Source organism: Thunnus maccoyii, chromosome 5 (assembly GCF_910596095.1).
Source record: "Thunnus maccoyii chromosome 5, fThuMac1.1, whole genome shotgun sequence".
Taxonomy (NCBI): Eukaryota; Metazoa; Chordata; class Actinopteri; order Scombriformes; family Scombridae; genus Thunnus; species Thunnus maccoyii.
The window spans coordinates 5,871,874-5,884,779 of NC_056537.1; the positions used below are offsets into that span (position 1 = coordinate 5,871,874).

Consider the following 12,906-nt stretch of genomic DNA (forward strand, 5'->3'; position numbering starts at 1 on the left):
TAGCATGCTAGGCTAACAGTCCATCAGCTGTGTGACTTTATATCCACGCCGTGATGTCTTTCAGAGCAGAAACACCATCAACACACCTGTCACCTGCCCAGCACGGTGCTGTTAAACCAGAGACACCACAGCTAAACCTTATTGTTATACAGTCTATGGGCTACACACTGCACGGCACAGCTATGCTAACGATGCTAGCCACGCTAACTAGCTGCTAGCCGCCGTACAGGCTGGTAAAATGGATCCGTCGCATCTCTTTGGTGCTCCTGTCAGTATCAGAGCCTCCATGTGAGATGCTTCAGTTGGTAAATGTGTATTTTTAAAACTTTGCCTATTTCAGCTCCACTGTAAATGCCCCCTGAGGACGTCATTGAAACCGATACATTTTGAAAGGGCAAAAGCCAATTGGGAAACTCCAACACTGGGCCAGCCGACCAATGATGCAACTTTATTACTCAGTGAGTCAGGATTGACTATGTCTCACATGACAGTCTACTGAACCAGTGACATGTTCTGTATATTCATTGTGTGGTCACAAAGAAAAGCACCACAATCACCAAGTGAGTTTGACATTTACTATTGAACCAAATAATAATGGAATTTATGTATGTTTTCATGTGTTCACAGTCAAAACAACCTTATCAGCTGTAAAAAGCTGGCCACAGCTACCATGTACTCTTTTGAATCAGATCCTGTGAACTGTTACTCATTGGCCTCCATTCACTAATCTTCTCTGTATGCTGTATATGCACTATGGCCTTGGTGCAGCACCATTACCATTTAGTTTCCTACTGAAATACAGCACAGTTATGACTTTCTAGTGTACCTGTACCCAACTGATCACATAACAAAATGGAAAAACTAATAGTCCTACAACATCATAAGACAGCAGCAGGGTGTCCAAGCAGAAACTGCCTCATAATCAAACAGGTCACGCTGCATCTCTGGTATAGTCACCGTGTCCGTCAACAACAATACATCTTGTATATGAACTTTATTTCTCTGACATAATACTGTATAAACACATTGTCTAATTTGAAGCTGAAACACAGGGAATGGACACAACTACTTGACCTCTAGTATTTTATATCTCCTTGAATCCTTTAGGAACAAAAATGTAAGTAGGATGAGCGATTCCAGATTTCTTCTTATACTTCTCTTCTGTTGTTTAACACTCTATTCTTTCTTCATCACCATTCAATCTTCTACTCTACTGAAAGGCAAGAGTCAGCTGCAACAGATGTTAAAACATCTAAACAAGGGTTTTACTGAAAAGACAAGCATAAGCAGAAATTTGGAAAAGCTCAACATCGGCACTTATAGTCTAATTTGTTTTCATTAATCCTTTGCCATGATTACAAAAGACAGAAGACATGTAACACAATACGATCCCTACAACAATAAACCCTCTTCAAGATCTTTCAAACATGTATTCAGTGCTTGAAATAGATCATCACAACCTTTTAAAAGCTACAACAATTCCTGCAGGCTAAAAACCCCTGTAGACAATCTGCTGTCCAACTGACTTAGTGAAAGCATTAAGTTTGACCCTCAAATGACCTCAAATTTTGGCAAGAACTCAGACTCCCAGACCACAAGGACAAGACAACCTCGGTCAGGGGCTTTTTTGGTGAAATATAAAATGTGATCTGTACCAGGCTGCGCTTCCAGAAGACTCCACGGTGTCATCCACTCAGCTGTGCATTTTGATAAACAAAGATTACACTAAACTGTTCAGCAGGGAAGTGGTGCATGACAGCTCTCCCTCACAGTAACAGCCGGGACGCTAACACACACACACAACACAACACACAGCCTGTGCAGCTGCCGGCGTGCAAGCTAGCTCTGATCTGACGTCAAAAAAAAAAAAAAAAAAAAAATAGAAGTTACTTTTTTGCTCTGACTCTGCAGCCGTGACAGAATCAATTAGGTCAGCTCAGACTTCCTTGAAGCATAGAGCAGGTAGTGGAGTGAGGTATCATGGTATTGATCAAAGTGAAAGGTTTTCATGAGAGAGGGTGGGGTAGAGGGGGGAGAGAGACGTCGGTCCAACTACAGATCAACTCTTCTGAAGGAGGTTGGACACACACACGTGCACGCATACATACATATACATACACGACGGCAGTGTGTTATGTTAGCTTCAGTAGCGTCCCAGACTGGAAATGCTTCACTTGCACCTTACAGACATCTGACTGAGTGGGAGAAAGAGGAGAGAAGGGGTAGGCTGATGCGTCTGAAAACGATGCAACTCCGGCGAAAAGCATCCATCTTCTGACATTCTCACTCATATACACTTTCAACTAACACGCCATTACACTCAAGAGGACTGTAAATACATACTGACAGGACATGACTCCATACACACACACACGCACGCAAGCACGCACACACACACACACAGAGTAAGGCTGTGAGTGAGAGAATGCAAGGCAGGCTGTAAGCTCAGCATGACCAGCTAGCTTGTAGTGCCGACCCTCCGTGCTAAAATGGTAGATCCCAGATTTCTCCCCATGCAATCTGCCACTAGCAACCATGGAGGCAAAACAGGAAGAAGAGAGGAGAGGAGAGGAGAGGAGGGATGCAGGAATAGCTAGTTTCCTTTTTCCTCCTCTCCATGAGATAAAAACGTACACATAAAAATAAAAAGACACATAAAGATACACAGACACACGAGCGGCGGGAGGATGGTGGTGGTACTTACATGATGACTCTGTGCCGAACATGGCTGGATCGGGAGCTGTGATGGAGAGAGAGGAGGAGGAGGAGGAGGAGGAGGAGGATGAGAAGGAGGAAAGAGAGGAGAGAGAAGGGGGGAGGGTGAGAGAGAGATAGAGAGAGAGAGAGAGAGAGAGAGAGAGAGGGGAGGTTGATGAGCAGGCAGCTACACAGCGGGGGTCATCAAAGCAACACAATGCAGCCAGCCGGCCGTCGCTGCCTCCCAGACGGCCAGATGCCCCAGCTCCGCTATCCGTCGCTGCTTTAAAAGCCCTCCTCCACACACACACACGCTCAGTTAGTCCGGCCACAAAAAAAACAAAAATACAAGAGGCCTTTTGGAGGATTAAATCAATCAATAAATAAATATAAATAAAAAAAGCAGAAATCCTTCACAGCCGTGGCAAAGTGTGGTCAAATCCAGAGATGGAGATAACGGGTGTTTGCGGCTAGCTAACGCATCTCTCCTCTTTCTGCAGTCTATATTCTTCTTCTCATCCTCTCCTCTCTCGTCACTCTCTCGCTTCTCATTCCACTGTAGGATTTACTAATGAAGAGAGAGGAGAGAGGGGAGGGAGAGAGAGAGAGAGAGAGAGACGGAGGGAGAGAGAGAGAGAGAGAGAGGCTTTCCCGTGGAGAGGGGAGACAAGGGGGAGTGAAAAACTCAAAATCCGGTGAAGAGCCACGGCCACCGCTGCTGCTGCTGCAGCCGCTGTAAGACAATAGCTATGCAAACAGAGAGTGACGTCAGGACAGAGAGGGGGGAGAGAGAGAGAGGGAGCTGTAAAAAGACTGACTGACTACTGCTGCTGCTGCTGCTAGATGGGCAGAGGGAGGGAGGGAGGCGAGGAGGGAGAAGGGGAGAGAGGCAAGGAGAATAAGGGGAGTAAAGGAGGGAGATTGAGCACAAGAGAAAGACGGGAAGAGCGGGAGCGAAAAGGGTGCGAAGAAAGGAAGAAGGCAGCAAAGAGAGAAGGGAGGGAGTGGGAAGGGAGAGGAGAAAAAGGAGGATGAAGAGAGAAAAGAGGCAGAAGAGGGGGGGACAGATAAAGAGATACTGAGGGGGAGGAGGGAGGCAGCTGGTGCTGAGGGGGCACCGGAGAAAGAGAGTGGGACGCAGGCCAATCAAAATGGTTTGTCTACTTTGGAGCTAAAAAAAAAAAAAAAAAAAAAAAAGCCAACCGCTAGAGATACAACGGGACACACACACGCACACGCACACACACACACACACACACACACACACACACACACACACACACACACACACACGCACACACACACACGAAGGAGCAGTGAGGGGAGCTAGGGGCTGCAGTCTGTCAGTTGGACAAATTGAAAAGAGTATGAAGCCGAGCATTAGAGACTGCTGTGTGTTTACCTGCTGTTAAAACAACACACACACACACACACACACACACACACACACACACACACACACACACACACACACACACCTGGCCGTCAGTGAGCCAGGTAACATATTTTCTGCTGTAATAACAACATCATCAATCAAACCTGCATTCAAAGAAAACCTATCAAAACATACTCTATGTATACTTTCATTTAACTGTTAACGCACAGGTACATATTAGATTAGAAAACAATTAAACACCATAGAGAAATTTTAAAAAAACGTGAGCGGTCATTGCTTTAAAATGACTAAATAACATGCAGGTAAATCTACTCTAGCCTTCAAATCTTTTAATAAAAGTACATCAGATGTCTGTATTAGCGTGCTCCTGTCCCTACAGGCTCCAAAAAGCACTTTGTCCCATTTAAATGGACCCAAAATCAAATACAGACCAGGATTATCAGAAAATCAACAACCAAAAACAAACAAAAAAAAAAAAGTAGAGCTGATTGAAGTTGTAGTAGAAACAAGACCTCAAGAGATGAAATGTGTATGGACATAACATGCAAAAATTATATATGTAGCTATTTTCAGCTACTGCACATGGGCACCAACTGGAAGTAAAATGTATGTCAACTGAACATAAACACTAACGGTCGATCACCTCTTTTGATCAAGCTACTGTACACAAATGATGGTATTTTGCATATTTAATTTGGCAGCTGTTAACACCACCAAACATGTATTTATACACTCTCTATAAAAATCTGCATTATATAACAAAAAAAAAAAAGACTGTATTCAGGACATGTGAATCTTTTTAAGAGCTCTAAATCTAAATGATTTAACTTTCTTTCCCTCTTTAGGATGCATGGATACCCAAATGTGCTCGTAGTAAACCTGCTGCAAGTGATAAGTCTCATTATTGATGCATACTGTAAAACTTTAATAAAGACTGGAGTACGGAGCCTTTAAAATGTAGTGAAGTGCACACATAACCCAGTAACCATGCAGCAGTGGTGCACACTCTGGGACAACATATGAATGGGTACAGTGGTGAGTCTGTACAACAGCTCGCTAACCTAAATAGACGGGAGGTCAGCCGGACGTCCTCGTGGCCCCCGCTGTGAATGGGGTGAAGCTAGCTAGCATGTGGATTAGCTCGGCTGCTGAATAGAGGAGTGTGTACCGATTGAGGCCTGTGTTCTTTTGTGTCTCATACTCAGTCACCCTCCTCCTCCTCCTCACCCTCCTCCTCTTCCCCCCAATGTCTTTGTCCTTCAAAGGGACGCCTTCTCTCTCTCTCTCTCCTGATTCACTGCAAAAATATTTATCTTCCAAAACATTTCTTGCAATACTGGGTCAAAGTCTTTTAATAAGCTAAATCTGGTAGTGGGGTGGGATAATTTATAATGTAAGCTATCATTATTAAACTATTTTTTTTCCCCAATTCAATTTCATTTTTCATTAAAAATCATTTTGCGGGACACTGAAGGGATCCAAAAGTCAACCGACATACTTTTTCTATTTTAAAAATATGATTGGGAAACATGACAGAAAGGGCAGCGGAAAAACAGGCTTGAAGTCCAGTTGTGTTTGGTGAAGCACCTGCAGATGTTTTACATGCTTTGCACCATGAAATGTGTATTAACCTGAGTGGACGCACGATGTGAGGAATTAAGATAATTTATGTTTTGTTAACATTGAGTTTGGGGCTGCAGCCAACAATAATTTTCTTGATTAATCGATGACTTGTTTGGTCTATAAAATGTTAGAAAAAGGTGAAAAATCTTGATGTTTCCCAACCTAAAAACGTCTTATTTTATCCCAACAGAGTCCATAACACAAAGATATTCAGTTTACTGTCATAGACGACTAAAGAAACTAGAAAATATTCACATTTGAGAAGCTTGAGTCAGAGAATTTGGACATTTTTTTCTTAAAAAAATGACTCAAAACCTTTAATCGATTATTAAAATAGTTGTAGATTAATTTAATAATCGACAACTAACCGATTAATCGTCTAATTGTTGCAGCTCTATTTTTTTACACACTTTAAAAACTCACCCGTTCTCCATTTCCCTGATACAAATTCAGTGACATTTAAACTTATTCCCAAAGAATTGCTCAAGCAAATTAAACTAAAATTGGAGGCGAATATATAATCTCACCCAGTTGGCAGTTTTGTGGTATTTTAAGATGAATGTTCTTTGCAGAGCACCGCCATTCCCTCCGTCCTTACTAAAGACATCTCCGGGGGTCACGTTAATTACACGAGAGGGCCCCTCTCTCAAACGCTCCGTTGAGAGAGGTGAAGAGGAAGGCACCGGGATCTGTACGATACACTCTCTTCTGTAATCACATTCAGTGTGATTTGCTCTCACGTCGTTGGTATGATCTGAATTGGGATCAACAGCTTGGGGGGGGGTTGAGTGTTATGGTGCAGCTGTGATAATCACAGGGGCTGAGCAAAGCAGAAGTAATGGTTTGCACAACCCAGCTAAATATTCATCCACCATACGCTTGTGGTTTCCTTACAGCTAGCAACAAATTCTCTGGAAATGCATCGAACTTTGCTACTCTATGGTCGTAATGGCTTTACACTACCTGTCAGCTTCAGCCAAAACATCACCGCTTTACTGAGGACACACACACACACACACAGTAACAACAGGGGCTCACCACTGTTGAAATGACTTAATCTAATTCATAGATTTTGAAGCCGGCACAACCGCCCGCACAGCCCCACATTCGATAGAAGTCTTCTTCTGAGATAAACTAATTTAGTAACTGAATAAAATAATTGGACATCTGGCAGTACAGAGTGTGCTCCCCAATTCAGAGCATTTATAGGTTTGGACATGTGAAACCACCAAACACTCTTTGGAAGTTCTTTCTTGATAGAAGATTCAAATAAAATGCATTAAGGTGAAATCATATTTCCTGTGTATTTATTGTATTTGTTACATAATGAAATGTTAAAATCTATCATGAAATGCTAGCATTTTTTTACACGAGTGAACAGAGAGACAAAAACAGTATCTGTCTCCAAGACAGTGTTTGGTGATGCAGAAGTGGTGAAACTGAAGAGCCCCTCACTGTCAACTTCAGCCTCTTCCTCTTCAAAGTTTGTCTGAGTCACACATGGCCCACGGTTACACACACTGGCACCTTGCCTTACTCTCACTGGCACAGTGATAATTAGGATGCAAACCCATTGCCATAACAGTGGTGAAGCTCAGGTGAATGAGTTTGCTAATTGAGACACTATGTAATGGAACAATGCCGTCGTTCAATGAATCTTCTTCTTAAAAAAAACAGTGCTACTCGCCGCCTCTCTTCGGTGGAACTGAATTCACAAGCCATTTATTCCTGAACAATGCACACCTCACCCCGCCCCCGCTTCCATCACAAAGTACCACCCCGAAAAAAGCATCTCCTCCTGGTTGCTAGGCAACTGATAATAAGCGTGAGAGGAGTGTGGCCATCCTTCAGCGAGAGGGGAAAAATGAGGAGAAATATAAAATAGAGGAGGAGGGAGGAGAGAAGACAGTCTATTAGAACAACCCAAAATGAGATACTTCAGAGGACTTGACGTTGACACGAGTGTGTTGATAATGAGGCGTAAAGTAGCGCAAGCCATAAAAAGCACGCCGACACAAAAGGCCCAAACTGATCAAAAATCTAATCTAGTATCTGGCCTGTGCACAATAAGCTACATGCCATCCCATCCTTGACTTGTGTTACAAAGACCGAGCACTGATTAGACCCCCATATGTTCCAAGAAAAGATGACAATCGGGTACATATCCCGACATCTTCTGTGGAAGAATAAGGGCAGAAACCCCCATTCGTCCTCAGGCTACAATGACTAGTACCTCCTGAAATTCACCAGCCTCTTTTCAGCATTTCACCAACTCAGCAGAGTTTAGAAAGAGAACAGCATCTCCAAATCATGGCTTGTTCCCCAAACAATGTTTCTGCTTCAGTTGGCAACCCACCCAGCCAGACGCATATTTGCTGGTAGTCAAATTTAGCCTTTTTTTTTTTTTTTTTTTTTGACAGTGATTAGTGAAGAGGCAGACAGGAAATAAGATCAGAGAGATGGGTATGACATGCAACAAAGGTCCCTGGCTGGAATCGAACCAGGGACGTAACCATTTGGCAACTAGGGCGCTCCTAGATTTAGCATTTAGCTGGTGGTCATTTCCTGACCTGAAGAGATTAAATTTCCAGTACTTAAAGCCAGCTGGTGTGAAAAAAAATGGATTGTGCCCACCACATCCACCATGTAGACAACAGCAGGGATTGGCAATCTTTTGATGACCAGACAATCATCCCCCTTGTTTCCCTTTCAGAGGAACCAGACTCCACCACAAAAGGAAGGTCAGCGAGGCTTTGATTACCTCCACTGGGTCACAATTCAAATACAGCGCTATCATTCAGCTAACTGGGTCAGGAGAACTGTGACTGTCACTGCTGACACCAGCTGGTCAAAACGGGGAATTGTGTTTCTCCAGCCCTCCCAGAGCTGCTATTACAAGGCCACTGATGCATGGACAACCAATGAATTACAATTTCATGGTCTATGGCAAGCCATTTGAATATGCATTTTAAAACAATAAACCAAAGCTCGATCAACCAACCTATACATTATGGCTGAAACTGTAAGCTACACTTCCTTTGAATATTGTGCTTTTAAACAGCAACCAGGGTTCGACGTAACCGATGGCCCAATGGCCCGGGGCCAGTAAAAGTTTATGCAGACCAATCAGAGTCATGGGTATACAGTTTAGGACCAGAACAAAGCCACTGAATGAGAGAAATACAACATTATTTTCTGATTGTTTGATGGTGGTTACATCCTAAAGCACAAATAAATAACCATTAGGGTTGGGTCGATATCCAGTTTTGCCGGTCTGGTCCAGTCTATGCTGGATACCGGCTTATACCGGTTTGATTTTATGTGAACCAACTGAACCAGCTTTTGTCATTATGAGATGTCTAAGCATCTCATACGGAGGCTGCTGCTGTCCCCCCAGCTGGACACCAGAGACGAGCTGGAGGAAGTAGGCTGACCTGGGCTCACAGCACAGATCTCACCGATAACCCAGATAAACCCGGCCGGGCTTCTTACAGCTTCCAGCAGTCTGAGAGCAGCTTGTGTTTTGAAACCAACCCGCAGAAACAAAGGGATGTGATGGATCATTTTACCAGCCTGAACGGCGGCTAGCAGCTAATTAGCATGGCTAGCATTATTAGCATAGCATAGCCGTGCTGTGTGTAGCGGCTACACATTATTATTAGTGTGTGTTAGGCCTGACATTGCCTGAATTATCAATACATTTCTTCACAGACAGGAACCCACTGAAGTGAACGCACAAAGGAAAAAAAGACTAGTGGGCTGTCACTTCTTCTTCAGTAGTTCCTTTGAATAGTAGGACTAATCTGAACAGGTCCAGACAAGCAAAGCTCAGTCAAGGAGGATGATACTGAATTCAGTTTTTTTCATCTTTATCCAAGGTACTTTTACTACGCACATATTCTGTTTTTCCAACAGCGCTCTGCCTCATACTCACAAATTGATGTTGATCTCACAGGCACCAAAAAAACATTTAACTTGTAGAAAAAAAACATTTTTTTAAGATCACACATTCACCTCCTCATCCATACTCCCTGTCTGTCTCCTTGTTTGGTTTTGGGCACTAATATACTCTCACTTTTTCATAGAGGTGTATTTATTTCCACAGCCATTTTTCTCCGTAGTATTTTTAGAATCACCTGGGCTTGTTTTTGAGTTGGATTTCACCATTGGGATTATGTCCGGTGTCATATTTTTGACCACAGCCATATAATCCACCTTCTGGTATGGAAGGACCGACCTCCAGTGGCAGTAAAAATACTGTAATTTCAACCAAGCGCAATATTAAACTGCTGTGTTTCTCATACATTGATTTATTTGTGGCAGCTCGCCACAAAATCAACACTGACCGCCACATATTGATTTTCTATTTTTTTTTTTTTTTTACTATTTAAAATGAGTAAAATCTTATTTCATTGTAAGAGCTGCACTGATTCTCTCAGCCCCTCCTTGCCCCGCTCTCGCTCTCTGTCTCTCTCTCTCTCTCTCTCTCTCTCTCACACAAACACACTGATCCATCTGTGAATAGCCCCTCCTCCCCATGCACACTCTGAATCAAAACATGACTCTTCATGAGTCTTCGTGATGCAGAGAAGACTGCGGTCAAGTCACGCCATCCACACTTTGGGGAGGCACGGTCGCACTATCTCCACTTAAAAATCGTTTGCGCGTCTACATCGCTTTAAAGTGCATGGGCGCCGACAGGGACTTCATGTTGCATTCAGGTGCACCTTGTAAACTCTTAAATCTACATCGCTTTGTATGGCAAAGCGTGCAGGACTTCATGGTGCATTCAAGTGCACCTTGTATACTCAAGGCAAATACAGTGTTTCCCTGCTGCCTCTAACCAGTCCCATTTGCACAACTAGGGCTTTGATGTTTTGCTCACACCTTACAGTTTTTCCAGTGCTTTCATTATTTTTTCTTGGCTTGTTTGAGTCTAAGGAGACAAACTTATTTTAAACTCAGAGTTACTTCTGTTAAACATTTATGTCTTTTACTTGATCTGTGAGGGTTTCGTCTTAAACAAGCGCTATTATTCCCTACCGATCATTTGTTTAGGTTGTGGCAACACAAACTTTGGATTTGTCAGTGTTCATCTTTTGGTTAAATATAGAACTGCTGTATTATATTTCTAAGTTGTGTATGAGCATCTCATATTGCCTATAGTTATGAAATGTAGATGAATTAGTCAATAAATCAATTTGTCAATTATTCAAAGACAGAAAATTAATCACCAACAATTCTGATAATTGTTTTAAGTAATTTTTTAAGAAAAAAAAGTCAGAATTCTCTGCTTTAAGCCTCTCAGATGAATATAATACAAATTCATATTTTCCAGGTTCTTTGGTCTTTTTTGAACTGCGGATTCATATGTCTAACAACAACTTATGGGAAGAGTCCCAGTCTGGGTTCAGGGCAAAACACAGCACTGAGACTGTACTCACCAAAGTTGCCAATGATCTGCTTGTAGCTGCTGACTCTGGTTACCTCAGTAAACTATCCTGTTAGATCTCACTGCTGCTTTTGATACAGTCTATCATAATCTTCTGATGAACCGGTTAGAAACACTACTTGGTGTCTGTGGCACTCCATTATCATAGTTCAAGTCCTACCTCACAGCTAGAAAACAGCTTTAAGTCTCCCACATCCCCCCCTCTCCCACGGTGTCCCCCAGGGCTCAGTTCTTGGACCATTACTGTTCATTATTTACATTCACCCTCTTGGACATATAATTCATCGAAATGGCCTAAATTTTCACTGCTATGCTGATGACACACAGCTCTACATACACAACAAGCCCTTGGACATTCTACCACCATCCAACCTGACAGACTGCTTAAATGATATAAATGCTTGAATGACCGGCAGTTACCTTAATCTTAACCAGGATAAACCTGAGGCTATCCTTGTTGCCTCCCCAGCCACACTTTGTAAAATCCCCCAGCTAAATTTGGCCATCCCTGGTTTTATTACATCCACTGTTGCCGAGGTAAAAAAAATCTAGGTTTAACTTTAGACTCTACCCTCTGTTTTAACACACATATCAAGTATTCCTAATATTTTGCCCCTCTCATGTATGTTAATGGAGTGGACAAAATATTAGGGACACCATTCAACTACACCACCATCACCCATTACGTCCTTGATAATAAACATAAAGTAGAATTATCACCTTTCTGACAATGTCAACAAAAGTTGAAAATGTATAAACTTCGTAAATGTAGAATTTATGGCAGATTATGGTGGCAAATGAGACTATGATGGCAAATTAGATTGCACAGGTGTCCCTAATCAAGTGGCCGGTGAATGTATATAGTAGGGCTGCAACTAATGATTATTTTCATTATCGATTAATGTGTCGATTATTTTCTCAATGAATCAATTAGTTGTTTGTCGAGAAATCTCCATCACTGTATTCCAAGCCCTGATGTCCTTGAATGTCCTCTTTTGTCCCGACCAACAGTCTATACACAGATATTAAGTTTACTCTATAGAAGACTAAATAAACCAGAAAAAACTTGATTAAAAATGATTAATCAATTAACATCATCATTATAATTGCAGCTCTAATATCTATATGAGCTGTTCTGAGATGTTCTGAGATAAGTCACAGTAAAACCAATACTCCATGCTTTCATTTCCAAAGATTATCTGACTCTGAGCGCTGTTCAGAGTGTAGCGTTTCTCAGGTTAAACTGAACACAGCCTCAGGCAATGTCAACCACTCTGGACTAGAATGGGGGTCGAGTTACTCTACTAATAGACATGAAATCAAATACACCAAAAAATAAAAAATCTGCTGGGTGTTTCTATTGTGGTGGAAGAACTGACATGATCCAATACCAGTAGCAGACAATGAGTGTAAAACAACAGCTACTGCACAGGAAAGGTTATTTAAAACAAGACTAGGTCAAAACCTAGTATATGGCTGAACCGTGTATGGTCAATGTGCGAAATAGAGATAGGCGGTTTTAGTGTCCCAGTAATATTTGTCGTTTAAGTGTACTGGAGAAGCATATCACATGACATGGTGGAGCTACATTTGAGTCAAAAATAAAGGTATAAATCCCACTAATATCTTGGGATGTTTCATTTTAAAGAGGGCTAATTTTAATTATAACTATTCTAATTATCTGTTAACTGCCCCTGCTCTTCCATCTGTTTCTATCAGTAGATGTCTAGGAACATAT

At 42.1% G+C, this 12,906-nt stretch overlaps 1 protein-coding gene across 6 annotated transcripts in view; it reads right to left on the reverse strand.

The window, feature by feature from the left end:
- The window catches only part of LOC121896970 (suppressor of tumorigenicity 7 protein homolog), a 65,002-nt gene that overhangs the window by 43,280 nt on the left and 8,816 nt on the right, over positions 1-12,906 (reverse strand). For 5 of the 6 annotated variants that reach the window (XM_042411119.1, XM_042411118.1, XM_042411122.1 and 2 more), the window contains one exon: positions 2,705-2,740. The exons of the other annotated variant lie outside the window; for it this stretch is intronic. In XM_042411119.1, the coding sequence (XP_042267053.1) occupies positions 2,705-2,740 (36 nt within the window). The remainder of the gene's footprint in view (positions 1-2,704; positions 2,741-12,906) is intronic. 6 annotated transcript variants of the gene reach the window in all.